Source organism: Argiope bruennichi, chromosome 2, assembly GCF_947563725.1.
Source record: "Argiope bruennichi chromosome 2, qqArgBrue1.1, whole genome shotgun sequence".
In the NCBI taxonomy this organism is placed as follows: domain Eukaryota; kingdom Metazoa; phylum Arthropoda; class Arachnida; order Araneae; family Araneidae; genus Argiope; species Argiope bruennichi.
The window spans coordinates 54,009,033-54,033,466 of record NC_079152.1 but is presented as its reverse complement, the minus strand read 5'-3'; the positions used below and the strand labels follow the sequence as shown (position 1 = coordinate 54,033,466).

The 24,434-nt window shown below is 28.3% G+C and overlaps 2 protein-coding genes across 9 annotated transcripts in view; one reads left to right on the top strand and one right to left on the bottom strand.

The window, feature by feature from the left end:
* Positions 1 to 208: 208 nt before the first annotated feature.
* Positions 209 to 10,062, top strand: LOC129961845 (alpha-(1,3)-fucosyltransferase C-like). The gene is made up of 2 exons (XM_056075429.1): positions 209 to 329; positions 8,690 to 10,062. The coding sequence occupies exon 2, from the start codon at positions 8,712 to 8,714 to the stop codon at positions 9,996 to 9,998; it is 1,287 nt and encodes a 428-aa protein (XP_055931404.1). The 5' UTR covers positions 209 to 329; positions 8,690 to 8,711; the 3' UTR covers positions 9,999 to 10,062.
* Positions 10,063 to 13,821: 3,759 nt separating this feature from the next.
* LOC129955095 (ELAV-like protein 2) overlaps positions 13,822 to 24,434 on the bottom strand; it is a 53,772-nt gene continuing 43,159 nt past the window's right edge. For all 8 annotated transcript variants that reach the window (XM_056068199.1, XM_056068195.1, XM_056068198.1 and 5 more), the window contains exon 6: positions 13,822 to 22,749. In XM_056068199.1, coding sequence (XP_055924174.1) covers positions 22,428 to 22,749 — 322 coding nt within the window. In that variant the 3' untranslated portion in view covers positions 13,822 to 22,427. The remainder of the gene's footprint in view (positions 22,750 to 24,434) is intronic.

Sequence of the window (24,434 nt, the reverse complement as noted above, 5' to 3'; positions counted from 1 at the left end):
AATAATACGTTGCGATGCACGATGATAAGCCATGAATAACAACAAAAAAAATTAGCATTTCTCAAAAACTGATTTTAAAAAATTCCAGCATATTTCAATTGCTTTTATATCCAATTCATTATATTCTCTTTTCCGGCTTAACCTTCCGGAATTATGAAATAGCGCATGCGTATGAAAGCAATGAATGGACAGAATTGCTCCCCTTTATTTCCTTTATACCCTTTATTCACTAAATTCAGAGTCAGAAATTGAAAGCATTTCCGAAAAAATTTCATTATCACAACATACATCAACCAACTTCTTTGCTGTTCACAGCAGAAATATCATAGGTAAGCTACATAATTATTTTTCTTTTTTTAAAAATTAATTATTTGAATTGTTTTTATAAAATTTCAATCGAAATGTTTTTCTAGACAATAATTTTAGGCTCAATACTTTGTTTTATTTGTAAACAAATATTTATGTTTTATTGAGTTCTAATCGCAAGAAAGAAAATATTTGATATTATGGTTGAAGTTTGTGAACAAGACTAAAAATTATCGTATGCAAATTTTAAAATTGATGAACGCAAAACTTATTATAAAAGAAAGCAGATAAATTTTAAAAAGAATGTATGACGTGCTTTACTATATTCCTATATATTTGTCATCCTTAATATTCAAGTAATTACGAATTAAAACATTCTTATAAAATTTTAAGATTTTTTTTCCCTAAATAAAACTATTTCGCTGAATCCATAATATTTCATGTACTAATATATATCAGAATAAACAAAATTGTATTTTTAATTTCTTTAAGTAAAATAAAAATCGATTAATTTAATGATTGATGATTATTAAAAAAATTGAATCTCATTGTATGCAGCATTCTACGTAATGACCGAATTAGGAATAAATTATTATTTCGTGAATTTCGAATTTTATAAAATAAACTATATATAAATGTGTATGAATTTTTGATTCAAAGTTGTGAGACATTAATTTGTTGATAGATTTACAAATAGACAATAGATTTTTTCTTATAAAATATTGAGTGATTGTATCAACTGTTCGTTGTTTTCTTTACAAAAAATGTATTTGAAATTTAGAGCTGGTTACTAATCGCATCAATTCTTCTGATTTAAACAAAATTTTCAAGGCCGTTAACTACAACAGCAATACTAAAAACATCGAAGAAATTTAATACACAAAAACAAGAGCTAAAATTAAGACATCCATGTCACTTGCAAGGTTATTATATTGATTTATCTTTGAAGCAGCTGTATTTTTAGGATTTATTATTCTTTTTATGTAGCAATCATTCCGCTTATTAGTCGTGGTTTCTGTCAGCTTTTTTAATGTTGCGACATGAGTTTGATTAATTTTTCTTAATGGTGCCTTTCACTTCGAGGATTAATTAATTTTCATGTAAGAATATTTCCCGCTATTAATTATAATTTTCAATGGTTATTTTTTGTGAAAAGAAAAAATATATGTGTAAGTATTTACAAATAGATGCCAAGACCAGGACTTCGAGTAAACGATATTTATAGATATTATTCATGATTTAATCTAGTTAAGTTGTACTTTGTATTCATTAAAAGCATGAATAAGATCGATAATTACTGAATTCGCAAAATGGTGTTTTGGTTTTTTAAAATAAATATGATCGACATGGTGGAGGGAGGGGGTCACTTAATAAACAGGCTAGGTCATGATTAGAGAATTTATAAAAATTATAAGCATTTTTCTAATAAAGGAATGACTGGTTAAAAGTGTTTGTAGTTCTGTATTCAAAAGAAAAATTCCTACAAAAATGTCGAAATTTTTTTGGAAGTTTAATTTAAGAAACTAACCAAATATTGACATGACACAATGAGTTCTAGAAAATGATGGTGTGGTATAGAAATATTATCTATAATCAGCGAACACACATAACAGTTATAAAAGCTATCTAATTATCTTAAGCTCGTCCTTATCCCTAAAATGCTCAATAAAATATGATGAAGTTTTTCGGTTTGATAGCAACATCTAATAAGATGTTTATTTTCTAACAATTATAGCCGCGCCACCCTCGAAAGTCCTATGAATCTACACATTTTAGATCTAAAATCCAAAAAAGCACATTTTTGGAATTAATGTTAACTGTATAACTCTAAATATACTTTCTCAAAATCGGAAAAAAGGACGAAGAATGGATTTTCATATGAAATTTTAATATCATTCTGACGAATCTTCAGGTTTTCAACCTCCTGAGTTCGAAAATCATATTTTTTTTTACTATGCTTGTCTGTCTGTCAGTGAATTATTTATTCAAAATTCAAATTAATTCAAAAACACTGAGCTAAAGGATGAAATTTGGTATAAGAACTTTCAATCAAATTCGTAGATTTCTGTCATATTTTGGATAAAATCCACTCAGAAAATGCCTGACTGGTTGTTTGTACACGTGAACTCGATAACTACAAATCTTAAAGAGCTAGATGAATAAAATTTGGTACACAGGGTTAGCATCTAAAATGCTGATTTGTATCAGATTTCGAATCAAATTTCCCAAAAGGTAATGTTGTCAAATACATGAATCTGTAGTTTCGCATGCTAGAAAATCCAATAACGCATAAATGCAATGGCTTATATCAATGAATATTAATTTTTTTGGTATATGATCTTAAGACTACAATTATAGTTCGGTATCAAATTTTAGTACCATTCTATCTGCAAAAAGGCGTTAAAAATATATATTCGCAAAATAGCATTCATAAAAAATCCAAGATTCATGGCAAAGATCTGTATTTCATTACTATTTTTGAAAGATTTTGGTGGTGTTATCGAAAATCCATAATTTTTTTTCTGGAAGAAGTAGAGGAGGTATATGGACAGACCATTATTTGTGATTATTAGGGATTGCAATACCGGTATACCGGGATACCGAATACCGGTATTTTGAGCCATTTGTACAATTTTGTAATACCGGTATTCACAAGTTTAAATACCGGTTTTTCGGTATTTACTAGACATTTTTAAAATTGTCTCCACTATATGTTCAGGGATCGCCAACATAGCAAAATAGTATACATTTTTGTTTTTATGTCTCCCTAACGGGCGAAATTAATTAACTAATTAGTGGCTTAATTAATTTCTTAAATCTAAATTAGGTAAACATGGATTATCCCTGAAAGAAGAAATTGTATCCATAATGACTGATGGAGCAACAGTTATGAAAAAAAGTTAGAAAGTTGATTGGTGCAAATCAGCAATTGTGCTATGCTCATGGAATGCAGTTAAGAATAATAGATGTATTATACCAAAAAAATAAAGAACAGAAGAATCCAAATACTGTGGATATAGAAACTTCGGATTCCAACTTTGAAGAGAGTAAGAGTGAGAGTGATATTGACAATGAAGATAATAACAATGTTATTGTTGAAGAAGTTATTACTAATGAGGATGAAATATTAACCCATCAAGAATTGCTTCCTATAATTTATAAAGTTCGAAAAATTGTTACGATATTTAAACATTTCTCTATAAAAGATGACATATTATTAAAATACATACTAACTGAAAATAAAACAGAATATATGTTAATATTAGATTTTAAAACACGTTGGCACCGTTTACTCCTAACAGCACACATCACACTAGAACAGCACACATCACTATCTGAAGATTATATATTACATTCAAAAATCGCACAGAAGAAAGGCATATCGAAATAGAAAATGTCAAATGGTATTTACATAATTATAATGATTTTTAAAATGAAAATCTAGAAAAGAAAATAACCAATTCAAATCTGATTAAGTTTATAGTAAATTTTCTTAAAATTTTTTACCCACAAACCTATCCACATTCAAAAGAATTCTGTTCAGTTATCGAAGATGCTGATGACACTAATGTCGATAGTGAAAAGGAATTGTCTCTTGAACAAAAATTAGAATTAGCGATAAATAAGAAAATTTCAACGAACCAAAATACAATACAGAAAACCATCCGATAAGAAATCGATTTATTTGAAGATGAGGGATTTAGAGGTAAATACTTGGAAAAAGTATATCGTGCATTGCTAACAGTACCACTAACTATCGTAGATGCCGAAAGAGCGTTTTCGACAGCTAGTAATTTTTGCACAAAATTACTTTTCAGGCTTAATGAGAGAACAATCGATGCATTATGTTTTTGAGATCACATTTCAAAAATTTGAATTAGTACCACGGACTGAATAATGATAGTTACAATTTTTTTGTGATTTAAATAAATAAGTTGTTCCTTTACTTTTTCGTGATTCTTTATATACTGTTATAATTTATAAGTTACAAATTATTTTTTGTCCTATTTATTTACCCTTTCTAATAAAACTGGCAAATAAAACAAAGAAACACCTGTGTTTTCTTTATTTTTCTAAAATTTCTAATACCGGTATTAAAACCGGTATCCCGGTATTAAGATCTAAAAAATACCGAATACCGGTATAGTGATTTTGGTCCGGTATTGCAATCCCTAGTGATTATGCGAGAATTTTTCAGATTGACTCTCTCGCTAGTATATTAACTGTATCCCATCGATTAATCACTAAAAAAAAATAACTGAGGATATATTTATCCGGAACAATAATATATACCGAGATCTCAGCCATTCTATAATAAACAAATTCTATAGAAATTGTCAATAATTTTTTTAAATAATTAGACAAAAATGATAATATTACAATCCATGAAATTGAACCCTACAACCGCAAGCTCCCCATGGACAACAAGATTCCGGCGAAACCTCTATGATTGAATGTATCTACAGTTCTATCATGCCAACTTTCTTTGGACCGGTTTTACCAAAGTTTTATAATGTAAAATTTTATCTCCTTTCACATTTTTTTATTTCCCTTTTTCTCAAAGCTACTAAATAATTATTATCCATACCATTAATGCATCTTATTAACTATATCCAACTAATTAAATATATCTACATAATCTACAAAACTATGTACCAAATTTTATATGTCTAATTCTTTGCGTTTTGTATTTATCGCATTCCTTTATATTCTGACAAGCAGACAGACAGACTTCCTCTGAATGGATTTTGTTCAACGTCTGACAGAATTTTACAAATTTAATGTAAAGACCATATACCAAATTTTATTTGAATTATTATGTTCACAGGCATGCATAATTCCAAGTGTTCTTCGGATTCTGGGAAGTCTGAAATCTGGATGCTCCTCAAAATACTGAGTTTTAATTTTTTTTATGATTATCATACTTCGACATATAGGAGAAAGTAAAAATTCAAAGGATTTATCGTGGGAAGTGAGACATGCCCCATTTATTGTTATTTATGCATACGAATATTTGTGCTTTGTAATTTTCTATTCAAATAAATTTGTGTTCCACATTTTATCCGCGATATCTTGACAAAAATTGAAAAGGTCTTTGGGCTTGCAATTTCATATCCTACAACAAAAATGGCTTACTTCTATATGCCTTGACATATTTAAAGCTTGTAATAGACCTTTCAGAAAGCTTATTATTAACAAAGATTAAAAATAATTAATTTGTATTCCACGTTTTATCCGCGATATCTTGACAAAAATTGAGAAGATCTTTGGGCTTGCAATTCCATATCCTACAACAAAAATGACTTACTTCTATATGCCTTGACATATTTAAAGCTTTTAATAGACCTTTCAGAAAGCTTATTATTAACAAAGATTAACAATAATTAACAAAATAGAGTCTTAGTAAAATAGAAAATAAAGAAAAAAAATAAAAGCAAGTAACTTGGAAGTTTCTCGAAGCCACAACTATTCAGTGATACTCAGATTTAAATACTTCACAAACGGAAAGAGTATAATTCTTCAACAGTAATCTAGTTGAAATTTAAAGGCCACCTAAATTTTGGAATCTGGTAATTATTCCTGCTAATCAGAATTCTTTGCATAATTTAGATAATCCAAAATTTGCTACAGGTATATTCACAATGCCTTATTTCATTAGTGGCAATGAAAAAGCAGGCGCAATGTGGCTTTCATTAATCGTTTTACACGATCCAAGCTTTACATTAATCCTGACTAAATTTTCAAGAATTTAATTAAAAGAACTTTTTTTTAAAAATGGAAATTGTGTTATGGATATTAATTATTGTGTTCTAGAATAAATTATTTCATTTAAAAAATATTTACCTATATGCTTTCAGTATCGCAGACGTTTGTTGCTTTTCAATTTCTTAGTCAGAAAATATGATGAAATCATTAAAAGCAGTCACCTGACTGAATTATTGAAGTAATCCGCCACCTTCGTTCCGGCCATGATATTTTTAATCAATTAATCCATTTGAAAACCTAATTGCATCCTAAAAGAATATTACTGAGCCATGAGGACACTATTTATTGTTTCGTAAGGTTTGCAAATTACTATAACAATTATTCATTCAAATTATTCACATTAATATTATTGAAATGCACTAATTTAGATAAGAAAAAAATATAAATATTATGCTGTGAAAATATAGGTCGTGTTTTACAAGTGCAAATTCCTCAATATATAATTTCTTCTTTAATGAAACCAGAAAAATAATATTACCAACTTACACTCCATTGTATACTTACATTACTTTCAATAATTCATTTTTTTTTCATTAACATTTTTAAGAACTATTATACCAAGTAAATATTTCTTACAACTTATAATTACTCAGATTGTTAATATTGCTGTGGATAAACTTGAGATCAGCTGACTAAATCATAGATTTTTGTTGGAACAATAATATTTAACAAAGAGTGTGATCATTTCTTATAATGAATATAGAAAGTCATCAACGTACTCTTCTTATTTATAGAATAAAGTCTATCTTATATGGCAACAGTGGAAGATCACTGAATAAAAAATTTTCTATTGAGCTAACTGGTTTATTCTGTAGAACAGTTTATAGAAACTGCAGCATTCGGATTTGATTTACCAAGCTTTTCGATATGATGATATCGTGTCCGCGTTGCCACTGAAAGGGGTTGCAGTAGCTTCTGAAGGTAAATACCCCTGAGCACCCGAGAGAAGAAGTCTGATTTCTAGCTCATATGATGATGAAACTCACACACTCGCTTGCGCAACCCCTTTATACAAGGGGGCACATTCACACACCTCACACATAGAACACAGACGAAGAACAACTATGCCCGAACCAGGACTCGAACCCGGGATGCCCAGATCACAGGGAAGATGCGCTACCCCTAGTCAAGGACGCCGGCAGCTTTTCGATATATAAAGCGCAATTAAATAGTACTGAAAATCGTTCGTGTTTTAAAATTGAAACGTATAAAACCATTTTATGGTTCAGAAAAACAAAATTAAACATTTTTAAATTACCATACGTTTTATAGCAAACAAAATTCCTCATTTCTTGTTTTGATGACAATTTTGAAATTTTCTTGTTTATAGGATTACCTCAGGCTTTTTAAAAAATTCATTATTTATAATGAAATTTTATGGCAAACCGTGCTGACATAGATTAACAATGGTTGGCAATTTTTATTGAAAATCTACATTTCTCTTTTTTCTTAATCTACATGTTAACTCTGTGTTCACACTCTCCTATCCTATCTAATGGCAAATTTAAGTATTTTGTTCCTATCCTAGGGAATTCATATTTTGAGGTGCTTCAAATAAACTTGTCGGTTAAGGTTCACATCTTTGGTTTAATTAGTATGTTAATGACTTATTTTAGGTTATTTTCATTAACTTTGTGAAAATATATATACTATTATTTATTTACTGAGATTCACGAATGCGTTATCACTTCACGATTGTGCACAGTTACATTTAAGAACGTAGTTTTGTTTATAAGCAATAAAATAACTCACTGCACGTAATGAAACAGATTGGAATTTCAACAATTATATTTAATAGTGCTATTATCAAACTAATATTTTATAATGCATAGAACTTTCTGTTCCTTCAAATTTATTTATTTGGAAACTAAGCTTATAATATTTTAAAACTTTCTTCTTTTGGCACTAGGCAACTCCCTAATGATTAATTGAAAATAGGCCATTTCTCCTAGTTGCTAATCTGCCATTTCTCCTTCATTTATTTGTATTCAATTGTTACGTTGCCATCAAGTGAGATAGTAACAGGAATAAAATTGTTTATATTTACTTAAGTCTTTACTTCATCTTCACAAACCCATTAAACATTTTTTTTTAACTCATGTGGTTAAATTTCGGATTTAAATATCATCAGAAGTGTTATTATTTTGGTATTGCAAATCAATTGATTTTGGATGCGAAAGATGTTGCTGTATTTTCTTTTTAAGTTATATTTCATTCGATACAAAAGAAATTTTTGTGAAGAATGTCTCGTTTTATTAGGCTAATTATCAACCAATTATAATTTATCATATTTATATTATTTGAAACTAACTTTTTAAATTTTCTCACAGCAGCAAAAAAAAAGAAGAAAAAAAGGTTGAACTTTATAATTTTTAAAAGAGAACTTTCTTAAAAATATTTAGGGGTTAAAATTATATTCTTTTTCCTAGAATGCTTAATAACGTAATTTAACTTTTAGTGAGAATTTTTTTTAATTATTACCATTTCTTATTTAAAATAATTTAACTCAAATGTAAAGCAAAACTGCTCAGCATTTCCTTTTAATTATTTGAGAGAGAAAGAAAATTTTTGATAATTTTTTTCCAATTAATAAATCTTCTTTTTTTTTTTCTTTTAGAAATGCTTTATTATAAAAGAAAATGGTGGAAAAAAGAAATGTTACAAATCTGCATTTAACATCTGCTAAACAAAGAATTGTTTCTTGCGTTGTGCGTAACAGATCATACAGAATTTTGCTGCTGTCAACAATTTTATTTGCCTTGTTGCCTTTTGGTTTAGAATTATTTGGGAAAGCCAAAAACACTGCTTTGATATTATGCAGCCATTCTGAGTTTCAAGAATTTAAAGGAAAAGAAGTCATTGGGCAAGTTCGAACAGTGAGAATTAAGATCAATAAATCTGAAGAAAACAAATTTTCTCCAAAATTAATACTATTGTGGACGACTTATTTCAACGAAATATATTCGAAAGATTTTTATTTCTTCCAAGAAGGTCGGGAAACATTTGATCGTTACAACTGCCAAGTAAGTAATTGTTACGCTACAGCAAATAAATCTGCAGCACATCAAGCCGATGCTATTCTATTCCATGCACCAGATCTCAATTCTTCAAATATACCTCAAAGATTCCGAAACGACCAAATATGGATTCTTTATAGCATGGAGCCTCCACGGTATGCAGTTCTTAAATGGCGTCTGATTAGTTCTCTTTTCAACTGGACCATGACATATCGTTCCGATTCAGATGTTCAAGTGAAATATGGTGAAGTCGTTCCTAATAAAAATGCCTGTCATGCCAGCGTCCCCGCACGCGGAAGCATTATAAAAAACAAAACAAATAAAGCTTTGTGGATGGTAAGTAATTGCCGAACTGAAAGCAAGCGTGAAGCTTACATCCGAGAACTTCGAAAACATTTCAAAGTAGACATATATGGCAAATGCAGCCGTAAAAGAAAGTGCGAGCCATCTCAGTCTGAAAAGTGCTATCAGCTACTGAAGAACTATAAGTTTTATCTTTCCTTTGAAAATTCTATTTGCAAAGACTATATAACTGAAAAATTCTTCAATGTTTTGCAGTATGACATTGTTCCTGTAGTTTTTGGTGCGGCTAATTATGAGGCCATAGCACCTCCAAATTCTTATATAGATGCAACTCAGTTTCCTAAACCTGAGGATCTTGCTAAGCATTTACATGGAGTTGCAAAGAACCAGTCTTGGTACAACAGTTTTTTTGAATGGAAAGGCACATACTCTGTCCATTTATATCCTTGGATGTGTGACTTATGTCAACGTTTACACCGACCCAAAACAGAGTTGAAGACTGTTCCAAAAGATTTATGGACTTGGTGGGTACGGAATGCTACTTGTCGTTTATGGACGAAAACTAAAGGCTTCCAAAATATTTTTCCAGCACATAAGAAACAATGACTGGTATAAAAATGTACGAAAACAGAATACTATTGCAAGGCATGAAAGGTATCATCATAGATGATTAAATAATAATGGTAAAATATGCAGTTGTAATCTGAAATTGTTAGAATAGAGCAGAAACCGTTGAAATTTCTGTAGTGAAGTAGCCCATTATGTCATCTCTCTACTACGTGAGTAAATTATCGATAGTCAAGGTTACAGTTAAGAAACTGAGTGGATAAAAATGTCCGCCATTCATCAAAATTGCTTCTATTCCTAGATTGAGCATATCAATTTCTATCGTCGCAAAACTGCCTTTGTTCATCAGACACTCCTTCCTTCTCTCCCCCCCCCCCCCTGTAGTTTCTGGCTTTTATGCGAAATATTCAAACTGCCAAGTTTGAGAATTCGTGATAGATTTTAGAAACGATTTAGATTTTCATATGGAAATGTTTCATTTTTATCGTTTGTAGCAAACGATTTTTTCATTAGGTAAAGAAACTTTGAAGTTGTCCAAAATATTTCAGGGAAGAAGAAGAATAAGAACAAAATCCGAAAACCATTGCGGTGATTTTTTTTAATGATAAGTAATGTAGTATATAATATCATAATGGACGAGCTATAGAAGACAAAGATAATATCGTATTTTACAGAAATTTCCTTTAATTTAAAATGATTAATTTTAAATAAAAGGAAAATTAACTGTTTGTTTGAAATGTTTCGAGATTAATTTTCCAATTTAAGGCTTAGCTTCAGTAATTTTTTTATATACAATTGGGTGCAATACTGTATTATTTTTTTTATATAAATACGAAATTAGCAATTTAAAATTAAGTAAAAGTCCACGCATTATTCCATAATTCTTATCATTATCATTTAAAAGCAAAAGAAAGCAGAACTTGAAATTTCCGAGTTTTCCTGTTAATAGTGATTCGTACTCGAATAATTATGGAAAATATTATGTAGAATTATATTTTATGTCGATAAATTAAACTTTTGTGTTCAGAAGTGGTGGTCTGCCCTTTTTTAATATAAATGAAAGCATTAAAAAGTATCTATTTTCTAAAATACAAAATTGTAGTGATTGATTTACAGCACAAGCAAGATTTAACATTTTTCTTTTCTGAATGTATATCATTAATGGATCTTATTTATTTTTTTTTCATTTTATTTTGTTGGCAACATTTTGTTTTAAAATTTATATATATTTTTTTCTTATTTTAGCTTTCATGACTATCCACTCTGGATAAAAATGCATCTAATAACTCCATTAATTGGACGAAATTGACCACTTTCACTAAACAACAAAGTTCTTCACCATAAACAATTCCTAAGTACTTTTATCCGAAACTTACTATTAAAACGCATCTCAATGAAATTCAAACTACGGAAAGCAAATTACTTAGAATTATCACAAATGCATCATGGTTCATACACAACTAAGATCTCCATAAGGATTTAAAAATGCCAAAAATCGAAAATCATATTAAAGAATTTTGAAGGCAATTTTTCAGCCAACTTAGCAACAGTAAATACCCAACTAACAAAGATCAAATGCAGTTTACTCTATGCTCCTGAAAATATCCTATCATAAACTGCTATTAAATGTAACGTAAAAATTTAAAAATTTTCTCAATACTTATCCTCCATTTTATCAGTATTTCTTAAACCATCATCGTAACTAATTATATAATTATTTTGCTTGTCATTGCTTCACATTTCAACTTTCACTGTTCACTTCAGAGAACTTTTAACCGTTCAACCTTAATTATTTCTTTTGCTTCGAATAAAACAGGAGTTCAATGATTAATATTTTAAATCATCTTTAAATTTAACCTCAATATAAATAAATGTGATTGTAGTAATGTATGTATTACCTCCTAAGTAATTTGGATGAATTCAACAAAACTTTATACGTTATTATTTAATATAAAACAAGAATAATTACTGAAAACTTTAAGTAGATATTCCATTAATAAGAAATGAATCAATATTTTGAGTTTTTAGCAATCTTTTCTGAATAAACTATTATCTCACAAGTAATATTTTTATACATCTTAAAGTTCAAAATTTTAAGCTTTTTAGTAAAGCAATTTCATTTCCGTGCGATTTTGCTTTTGTTTCATTACTTTTTCAAAATTTAATAAATAATCTAATATGTGGAGTTAACTTTCAAATAAAGAAGTTTATAGATGCTCCCTTGCAAAGCAGCGGTGAAATTTTTAACTATTTCACCTTTATTTTCTTGATATATCTGTTTTAGTTTTTGAAAATATTTTTGGCAACATTTTCCTATGGTTCTAAAATACAAGTTGTTCAATATTTGTATTTTTTATTGTTAAATAGCTGACTAAAAAATGAAGAACTGTTGCCAGAATGCATTTATAGAATTCTGGAAATATATTAAAAGAAAATCAAACGATTAATAATTTATATAAAGAACTTTTGATTCGTTTTATTGATATGGAAAAAAATCATTTCTCGGCAATTGAATCGTCAGGTCAATTGATATTAAGCTTTTAAATAAAACGCATTTTAAACTACATAAAGATGTTGCGTATTATATTTTATACAGAAGTAGTCTTTACATTAAGATAAATATGAAATCGAAAAATCCAGAATATATTAACTAATTATAATTAATATATTATTTAACGACTTTTCTGTTCTTATAACCAATTAAAAATATTTTTGTTTCTTAGTTAAATTGTTTTTAAAAAGTCTTCATCGAGTAGTTTAACATAAAAAATGGAATAATTTACTAACAACCTTAAAAAAAGTTTAATGATGCATAAATGTGAGATGATTCATACTTTCCTTTTAATTATGATGAAGTAAGAAATTGTATTTAATGCTCATTCATTTAATATAATTTCATTTCATTTTAAAAATTGTTTGTTTCGATTTTCTGATTTAAACTGAACCACATACCTACATTTCAAATCAAATTCTGCTCCAATTTTATTACTTGTTTGTACGTTTTTTTAATGATGGAATAAGAATATATTTTTGTTTTGACTAAAGTTTAATATTACAAACGATAAATAAAATTAACCTTTACTTTTTAAAAATGTTTCATCACAAACTGAGTTTAATGAATAAATACAATTTATTCAGTAAAAATATCAAAAGTAATGGGGTAAATTAGTAATTGTATTAGTGTTTTATTTTTATTTCATGAATATATAATATAATTTGTGCTTAAAACATATTTTTTTTGTATTTTATTTCACATTTAAAACGAGCATTTTTAATCTTACATATAAAATTTTCTTTCTTATTTTCTCTTCATAAATATCTGTATGATTATACCAGAGCATTTCAAAATTGGAGTTCTATAGTTTTCCGATATTGAATTTATTATTTTCTTTATTATTATTGAAAAATGTCTGTACCTTAAATATTCGATGCACTAAACAATGTAACGAATTTAATGTCTTTTATCTAATCTCAGAAAAAATTATATTCAGAAAAATGACAGAATTACAGAAGTTACATTTACTGGTTTGTCAGATACTGAACATTTAATTTTGTATTGTGTCTATTTTGAATAACATCTTAAGAATTCCAATTAAAAATTTAATACATCAATGAATGAAAATGGTTCTCTTCAATTTCAAAATAATTATACTTCACTATAGTTTCTGATAAACTTTCGTTAAATTGATTACAATTTATTAAATGATAATAAGTTTTTTATTTATTCTCCTTTAAGAATGAAGTTTGTCTAAATATATCTAAATAACTTCAAAGGTTTTAAATAAAATATTCCACATTTCCATTATTGTCAGTAATATAAAATTGCTGTGTAGCAATTGCATAAACACATAAAAAATAAAACTCGTTTTGTTTCCCAATAGGCGGAAATTTATTGAATTTTTTAACATGCAAAAGTACAAATATTTGCAAGACAATCACCCTACGCAGTTTGTTTTTCCTTTTTTTTTATATATCATCAGCATCAGCACAACCTGTGGCTTTCCAGCACTTAGAGCGGGCGATTTTCGACAACCTATTCACTTCTGTCTTATTTCATTAATTTAAAGAATCACTTTTTAGCAACGAAGTTAAAAATAAAATAAAACATAATTATTCCAAATGATAGAAATACAACATATTTCATTTAAATTGAAATTATTTTAGATGAAAGACCAGAAGTTCGCTGAAATCTCTCAGCCCTGGAAAAACTTTTCTGCTTTGCGTCTGTTCAGAATAACAAAGAAACAACCAAAGGTTGACTCATTTCTTTCCAACCAGGAAGTCAATTACCAACATTTTGATAATAACTTTCTCTGTAATGCACAAATAAATACCAGAGGTATTGTTATTTTCACAAACACTGATTGTTATTTTTTTTTCAGCACATGAGTTTCAACCTGGTAACTTTTAACATTCTTAAAGTATTTGATACAGACTCCTGTTGAAAAAAGCGAATTATAAATCATGATAAGCAAATGCATATTAAAACTGCTCGGAGTGGCTAACATTGAAATTTGCAAAATTGAAACAAATGTTTAATATAATGCAAGACGAAGTATCAGTTTCTCATCAGCACCTAAACTTTTTTGCGTTACTTGAATGCTAAAGATCACTATTAAACTTGGTAGAATAATTTTTATGATTAATGTATTTTTTCCTAAATATAAGAGTTATATAATTTTACTTATAGAGCATAAATGGAATATATTTTTTTCTGGGCGATCAGATCTCAACTATATGCCGCCTAACATTAATTTTGAAATATTAATCCATTGTTTTACCAGAAATATGCAAAAAAGCCGATGGAGTTGTAGGTACTTAATCTTATTACTGTATAAGTTTAGGGAGCTTGTATAGAAACTGTTACTTTGTGACCAAATTCTACATCAACATATTGAAAAGTATGCAATCACATGATAATAAGTAATAAATTAAGTACATCATAAATTTGACACTAGAAGCTTCTAAGTGAGCTTAATAAATAACAATAAAACGAATAGTTTCTATACTTAGTATACCTACACATGCACAAATAATTGTAAAAACGCCACAGATCCATTGAAAACAAGACAACATTTACAAATTACATACTTAGCATCAGGAAAAATACGACTGAAAATGCTACAAAATGTACAGTTTTAAAAACAAATAAAGCAATTAAACATATAATAAGTACACATAAGTTTAGCCTCTACATTTTTTTTTATATATTTTACTTAGACCACTCTCATTCTTATTTGTTGAAAAATCTCGAGTGTGTTTCCAAGAAGCACGAAGAAGTAAATAAATATATTAACGTGGAATATCAGGAATAAATAACGATAAATACAATAAGTTAATTAAATAGGAGACGGCAGAAATATCCCAGAATTGAAATTACGGTGTGCTGTTTTAGTCCTTGTTATTTTAATTATCTATTTCTAATTATACATCGTATAAAAGGAAACGTAAATATATCCGAAACGTTTTGAGCGACTGTTTGTACATGAGATTCTGAATGTATTTGTACTTTATGCAACTGCTATAAACGACTTCTTAGTCATCTCCTTCTTTTCTTTAATTTTGAGAAAAACACATCAAATCCTCTAAAACCCGTACTGAATCGAATCTATAGCTTTTAGTTCAGGATAATGAGGGATTTTAAATTCAATGAAAAATAGTAATTTGATTAATGAGCACTTTAATTAATCAGCTCCCGTTTAAGTAATGGGAATTAACTTTTCGAAAACAGTAACAGTTTATACATGTGAATGTTTTTATTGAGAGTTAAACCTGTATATATAAAAATAACGAACACCCTTTTATTTCAATTTTAGTATGTTTCTGCAATCAATAATAAATAATGAATAATCATGACTAGAGGTTATAAATAGTATGTAATATATTTATAAATGGAATGTTTATAATCATCATTCACAAAGTGCTCAGAAAAAGCTAAGGAGAAACCTAGCACTAAATATATCATTATAATCTCACATTTAGAAAAAAGTTAGAAAATAAATTATATCATATATGAACAGTTAGAAGAAAAGACTAAGTAGGGATAGCCTAAGAAAAAACTGATCATATATCGAACAAATCCTCGAAAATTCTAAAATTGTCATTTCATTGAGGTATTTACAACTAATCCAGCGGTATAGTGGTAAAAATGGCGTCCATAAACTTGGCCGCCAGGTTGGAATAGATATAAGGAAGATAATCCGCTTAGAACTTATCCGAAAAATTTTAAGTATCTAATGTACAATGGTAGCAAACTTATCGCAAGCTTTAAAAAATGGCATACGCACATAGAATGTTGAATTTCGCTCGCAATTTTCAATGCAATAAATGATACCATCTAACATTAGAAACATGCTATTATTATGCGATTCATCCAATAAAAACCAATTGATTTCGGTTTTTTTGCCATTTAAAAGGAAAACATCGCATTAGATATTTCCATAGTCGCAAAAGATGTCTCGTTGATTCATTTTTTTAGTATTGATAAGAACTGTTGTATTAGTTCATCTCGTATTTGAGTATTTAGAGAGTTAAGAATATTCAGAGTGTAAACAAAATACAAATTTTTATTCTTGCATTTTTTTTCCTCATTTAACAGTTATGCATTCTTTATGAATGGCATAGAGAGTTATTATATAAAGTATTTATTATTAAATTTTACACAGATTTAAAAACGATAGCTAAATTTCCGGAACAACTTACTGTTTGAATACTTACGGTTAATGTAAATAAAACATTTAAGGTATTTAATTCCATTAAATTCATAGTGCGACATTTTTCCAAACAAAATAAGAAAAATGTTTTTTTTTGTACCTATTTAATTTAAATTTGAACAAAAATTTCACCATTTTAACCCGCACTTTTTATGATGCATTTTTTATCTCTTAATAATTCCTAAGCGCTTACCTGGAACAGTATAATGTTCACATTTTTTTCTTACCAGAATGCCAGTTTAATTCTACATTTTTTATTAGTTTGATGATTTGGAATATTTATTCATAATTCTTAATGGCTATTCCAAATTACAAAAATTTCATTTGGCGCTATGAATAACAATCTCAAATTTTATTTTGAGATCAACTGTCGAAATTTTTACTCAGAAAGTTGCTTTTGTTTTTTCTGCTGAATATTTTTCACTCATGTCGCAATGTCTTATTGGAATTCTTCAAAGCAATGAGCTCTGTTTTCTCAACGATACAGAGAAGCTTTCAATACTTTGAGAATTGAGTTTTAAAATCGAGATTTCAAACAAGCAGTGCAGGGGTAATGAAACCAAAAGGCCACATTAAAAGAGAGAGTCGCGTTCTATACACATAAAAACTAGTGCGTGATTATGATTTCGGTTGTTGATCACTTTTCACTTTTATTTTTTTTATTTGCCCAAACATAACTAGTCAACATTCTGCTTCTACCCTACTTCTGTGCGATACACAATTTTTTTTTTAAGTGAACAACAATAACAACATTTTATTTATTTTTTTTCCCTCCTCTCGTCTCTACATCTCCTCGTTCACTTGAAACAAACAATCTTCCACTACTACTGTTGCACCAAAAGGCTATGAAATGGCCTTTATTTTACCGATCTCCCTTGTCGCTAAATCTAAAAGTCCACATCGAATATATCGTAAAAATACAGAATTTTATCGACATTGGTTTCTGTCGCCTTCTTTTGGTTATCACATGTTAAAATCTTAAAGCATTTTCTGTGAATTTTCTGTCACCTCACGTTCATTAAAATTGTGCAATTGAGTTAACCGGCAGTACAGTGAGGAAATGAAATGTTTGAATTGATTTGAAACCGAGATGGTATTAAAATTTTGACTCTGGATTTGGAAAAGCGACAAGGCAAAATAATAGAATTCTCTCGCACGCGCGCTTCTGTTCTTTCTAGAACAAAGCATTACTCCTCGGCACTCTTCGTCACACCTCTAAACAGTTCCGTACAATATTATTGCCTGTGAAAGTTGGCGACTTATTTCGTCTCTAAAAATGCCAGTTTGAAACGAAATATCGAAAACTGGGACCATTTACATCACAACAGGTATATTTATACCGATAGTAAAAAACTTTAATCAAAAGTTTGTTTAAAACCTTTAACATCCCAGGTGAAGAGATGGTATGATTACTTTAGCTCTAAATATAAAATTTCATAAAACTGCAAATAAATTTTAATTTGACCTTTAAATTATTCAGCATCCATCATTACAAATATGAAAACCTCAAAGCACATCTTCTTATCAAAGAATTTGAAATCATTTTAGACATAGGTATTTGGAATTTATTGCTTTCCATTTTATTTCTGAAATTTGAACTTTTTAAGAATATGAAAATCAACACGAATTTCAATTTAAGAGAAATCTGAAGACTAAAGAGATATATCATACACAAAATGAGCTTGCATTTTACGAAAGCATAGATTCAATTTCTAACCAGATCTTATTTCTCTCACTAAAACTTAAACACCCAAAGTATTTTTGACAAAAATTATCATCCCTTATAAACACAGTCACATATATATTTGCAATAAACTGAAATTTAATGAACCCACTGTCAAATTGAACTCACACCATCTGTTCACCTGGAATAGTTCCAGTTCATTTAGCATTACAAAGTAAAAGGCAATATTATTACAACATCCTTGATAAACGACCATCATTGGTTATTGTGATGTATACGAACAAGAATATATATAATATATATTTATATATATATATTTCTAAATATATATAGAGAGAGATTCATTCATATAAAAATTGACTTTTTTAGTTTTCAATTATGTACTGAAAAAGTCTCGTAAACATTTAGCAGAAATCGCGTACAGTGGTGTGTTGCCTTTGAACACACCTTAGGAGCACCTGCGATATTGATAGACCGAGCACCAGCAAGGATGTCAAAAATGGTTCCTCTGTAGCAAAACTAGAAGAAGGAAAAGTCACAAAAAACACATCGGAGGAAGTCTATGCTTGTGGAAATTTAGGAAATCTTAGATATATCATCATTTCATAGGCCGCGGCCAAGACTTAATGATACGACTACTAAGCAATTTTCATTCTTCCCCAAAAATGTTATCACAATTCTGTATTATTTTTTTTTATAATTGAATTATTCCCTAAAAATATTTAAATTATTCATCTAATTTTGGAAAAAAAAATGTCAAAATTGGCAAGCCAAGAACGCATTTTGTAGCTTTTAAGATTAATATAAAACTTCACATCAATTATATGTTTCTTTTAATTCTACCTCCCAATAACCAATATTCGTCATAAAAAAATGACGCCGGAAATTTCTGATTCTGTAGTAACTCCAATTTGAAAAAAAAAGTTATTTTTAACCACGCACATTACAAAAGAATCTTATAAGATTTATTCCTTCCTCAAATATTTGTTTTATTAAATAAAAAATCTTTGATTTTTTTTTATTACAGAGGTAACCTGTGAAATGAGACATAATCCAAGATCACTCTTAATCTGATTGATGTCGAAGTGTCACGTTTGGGACAAATTGTTTTCGAACAACTGTTTTAAACTACAACTATTCAAACCCTGTAACATACAGAGGGAATGACACATAACAGTACCTTGTATCAAAAAAGTTTTAAAATGGTACACCAGCTTATATACAATTTCCGATTTTTTTTTTTTATATATTTATATAAGTATACATGTCCCCAAAGCGTGCTACACTTGATCACGTGATTTTTCTAAAATAGAACTTGGTTACAGTTAAAAGTTCTTTAAATTTTTTTTAAGATGTTTCTTTTTTTGGATAAGAATTTGGAAGCATCATTTAGAGTCAAATAATGCGCTTCGATATTTTGTAAGCTCTTAATTTCTCAACAAACTTTTTTTGCGTGTCATAGTGTGCCAAATTTAGAATCATCAGATAAATAATAAGTTTGAAATCGCATATGCACTGTGCAGGAAGCTAAATGTGATACCAGATTCTTTCTGAATATGCCGTGTATTTAAAAAAAATGAATGAAACACGTGTGGTGTAGTTCTTGTGAATTTCACTAAACAATTTTTACGAATTTTAATGAAAAAGTGAATTTGATTCACATCGAAACATTAAAAATGAAAAATATTGTGTTTGTCCAAATATGTTTTGCAAAGCACTAGTTTACTTTCACGAGTGCAAGTGCAGTACGTCTTCAATTATAAATTCCAACATGTCCCACAACCTTAATGATTCTGGTTTAGCACATATCTTAGCATTAACTTTACTTAGGAACGACAGACAAATCAGTTTACATGTGACCAGTTATGAGAGCCTATGTCAAAAAAGCAGGCAATGTATATCTTCATAGAATTATTGCCACATCATTATGGAAGATTGGGCACATAATTCCTCCCCAAATCAACTACAATATGTCAATAAAGGCTGGAAATTTGAAAAAAAAAGGCAAAATTAAACAATTAATGGCAGTTTATAGGAAAAGAATGATAATATTTAATTGATTTAAATAAGGTAATAAAATGCTTTTGCTAATTATACCTGTAGTCTTCCTGATCTGATTCTGTTTTAGCAACAGATAGCTGAAAAAGTTAGCTATGGTTAGTCCTAAAAACTAACCATAGCTAACTTCATAGATTTCAGCTTTTATGAAAACTACACGTGTTTTGTTTTTTTTTGAAATATTATAAAATATTAAGGGAATAATAGATTCAAAATAATTTAAATCAAGAATTAGGTCTTCAGATTATGCATTTTTAAATTAATGTTGGGAGTTGAGAATTGTCCAGCCTTTATTGCATTTAAAAATGAGCAGATGATATCAATATGTAATACGAATTATTCAATTTTAATGAATGGTTGGAACTACCTTTGTTAGAAAAGAATAATCATTAAAAATATTTGCATTTTGGAAAAATTTTTCTATGGGTAGTACTTTAAAGTACTTTGATACAAAGATATTAATTCTTGAAAATTATATCAAATTTTTCGACTCCATTGCATAAAGCCCGGCCAAAATTGTTACAAAACATTATTGAGCATTAAGTAATATTGTTTCTTTAGAAATAACACAGAAATAATAGTATGATAATATATGAGAAAATTTTTCATGACATAATTCAAATATCATTGAAGTGAAAGAGAAAAACAAGTAAAATAAAAATGTAATTTATGTAAATAGTGAAGGAGGTTAGTATGATAATGAAGTAGTTAAATTCTGAATTTTCGTTGAATCTGAAAAAAATTATAAGTAATTTGATTAACATGCACATTTACGTTTGGTTGTTCGGATACATGCAAAAAATAAAAAGGTGAAAAAAAAATTTAAAAAAAAAACAAACTCAAAAATATTTAACACCAAATCAAAATCAACAAAAGTTTAATTTCCAAAAAGAATTCTACATCGCAAATAAAGCAAACTAAAATACAAAACCATGCAAAAGTAAAATCAAAACGAACTAAAAATACTTATAAATTAAGATAAATCATTTGAAATAATAATAATTAAAAAAAACTAAATGCGTAGACTAGAAAAACTAAATTTTAAATCAAAATCATAATATTAACTTTTTATAAAAAAAATCAGTAAAATCAACGATATGTAATTGAAGTTATATATTATAAATATTTTTTTCATATTTAAGTAGAGATAATAACATTTCATAAAAATATAAAAATAAATACAATGAAATATGATGATATTTCTGACTTTTAAATGAGTGCATGAATTATGGCAGAATGTTGATCCATCAGATGATGAAATCTAACAGATGATTGTATCTTATTTATAATTTCACTTACAATATGCAATTAAATCATTCAATATTTACATAAATTACTTTACAAACCAAATTCTGAACATGGGTCTAACAAAGACTGGAATATAAATAACTTTTAAAATTCTGTATGAATTTCACTTATTAAGTGAATGAATGTTAAAATGTTTCTGTAGTTCCAACTAAAATTATTTACTATCTTTATGAATTACTTTTAAAATTTTCAAATCAAAATCCGCTGTATTTTGTTGGGAATTAATACATTAAAATAAAACTTATATAATTATCTTTTCCGATTTTTACTTAATTTTTATGATTTTTGATTAAAAAAAATCAAATAATAGCAGTTTTAAACAAACGTCATACAACAGGAGGAAGAATTAATCAGATTAGGAGGATCTACAAGTCATTAAATAAATAATGACTCTCATTTGAGAGAAAATAAAAAGCACTAAAGAATAAGTTCAAAAAAGTGCATATATTAATTAGCAACTATATTTTCTTACAAATTTTCACTTTTAAAATGACTAGAAATAAGTTAGATCAAAAATAAATATAATAATTATAAGATATAATCGTCACGGTCCTCCATTCAAAAATTAATTGATCAAAAAGTAATTTTTTTAATTTTGAAAATTAAAAATTATAAAGACCGTTAATAGAATAATTTTGATAGAATTTTTTTTCCGACAATCGAGGTAGCGTTTATGTCAAACATTATATGGGTCATCGTCAGTGTTTATGATTTGCACTTGTTTGTCTTAAAGGACACCTGAAGCACGCGATTGCCCAGAGTATACCCATTTAGACTCTGGATGGCAACCAGTGCTTCGTCGTAGTTAGTCATGGTAACGAATCCGAATCCTTTGCACTTGTTGGTCTGGAGATCTCTGATGACCTTGACGCTTTGCACAGCTCCAAAAGGGCCAAATAACTGCCACAGAAGATTCTCTTCAGTGTCTGGAGCTAAGTTGTAGACAAAGATGCACCAGCCAGAACCGTTAATGGCAGTACCAGCAAGCAGAGGATTGGCCAACAGATCTCCAGCAAGTGGAGAATACCTGAAAATAAGGACATAGGAGTTTTCGAGGAATATTAGTAAGGCCCTCAAATTGAACAATGTTACAAAAAATACAGTATTTCACTTCACTGGCACAGCGAGAATTAATTTCCCCTTATATTATATAAATTGCAAATTTCTATGAGTTCTTTGTCAATAATGATAGAAAAGAAAATATGAACTTACTATAAACGGATGCGTAGGTAAAAAATTCTCTAAGTAACTTATTTTTTGTCACATTAACACCTTCTATGAAGTGGTTCATTTCAATTTCATGTAAAGTATTAAAATCCACTCATTCACTCTAGCATTCAAAGGGGGGTCTTAAAATAGAGTCCCCGTCACATTCCAATAAAATAAAGTTTGAAAAAATAATTTTAGAAAATTTAGATTCCCACATGTAGGTTTGATTCTATTGAACATGCATATTGCAAACATGCTCCACAGAGTCCGGATGAAATAGACACAGATGAATTCAAGTAATTATGATTTTGAGTCATCACGTATACAAGATTCTGAAAATACACACTGATATACGGTCAGCCCCTTCTTAATTTTAGCTCAAAATTTGATATGTTTCTATACTATAGATGTTAATTCTGGGTATCAAATTTTATCTATTTAGTTCTATTTATTTTGTAATTATTGTGTTAAATTATATTCGAACAGTCAGACAGACTTCCTCTGAGCGGATTTTGTACAACATTTGATAGAAATCTATAAATTCGGCATAAATAAAAACTGAGAAAATAATTAATCAACACATAGTAAACATTAAATTTCTTCAGCAAAATTAATAAAGGATTTTTACAAGATTAAATTTATTTCCTTAAAAAATTTGATTAAAATTTTAATTTAAAAATCTGAAAATTTTTATGCTTTTTAAAAGATTATTTTTATGCTTTTTAGATGCTAAAATTCTACAAATAAAAAAAAAACACAAAAAAAAATAATTTTACTTCCAAGTTTTTTTTAATGTTATATTTTTTATTTGTTTATTCGTTCGATGTGCAGTTTCTTTGCTTCGTTATATTACCTATAGTATCTTGATAATAAAGCAGATATTTAATTTGTATTATGCATATTTTTCTTCCCTAATCCTATTTTAGACTTATATATTTATTGAGAAGCTGGCATTGTTCCATGTTATAAATGTTGACTAAACAAATTATCATATAATTTGAAAATGTTGAAAACTTCATACACAGTTTTACAAGGCAATTGAAATTCTGATAAACATTGTAAATTAGAAAGAAAGCTTCATAAGACTAAAAATAATTTGCCTGCAATGTTTCTAGTGTAACTTTTTTACTGTTTAAATTCAGTTTTCTTAAGTATATACAAAAAAAATCATCGTAGCAGTAAATCATTTAGGGCGCCAAATTTCAACTGCCTTGCAAACTAAAATCTTAATTCGATAGAAAAGAAACTGACTCGTAGTAACTGATCCCTAGCACTAAATGCAATGTCGCTTTGAATAATTTTGAGAAATGTTTTAATGCCTTACCCTTAAACGCCTTGATAAAATCCTTTAATATTAAATAATCACTTTCTGATAACAGTGGATTAAGCTCAGTTTCAGTGCGATGGATAAGATAAAGTTTAATACCAGAGACAGAGCTCCTAGCAAATAATAATTAAAGAAGAAAATTTGTAGTTTTTATTTTATTTATTGACGAGATCTTT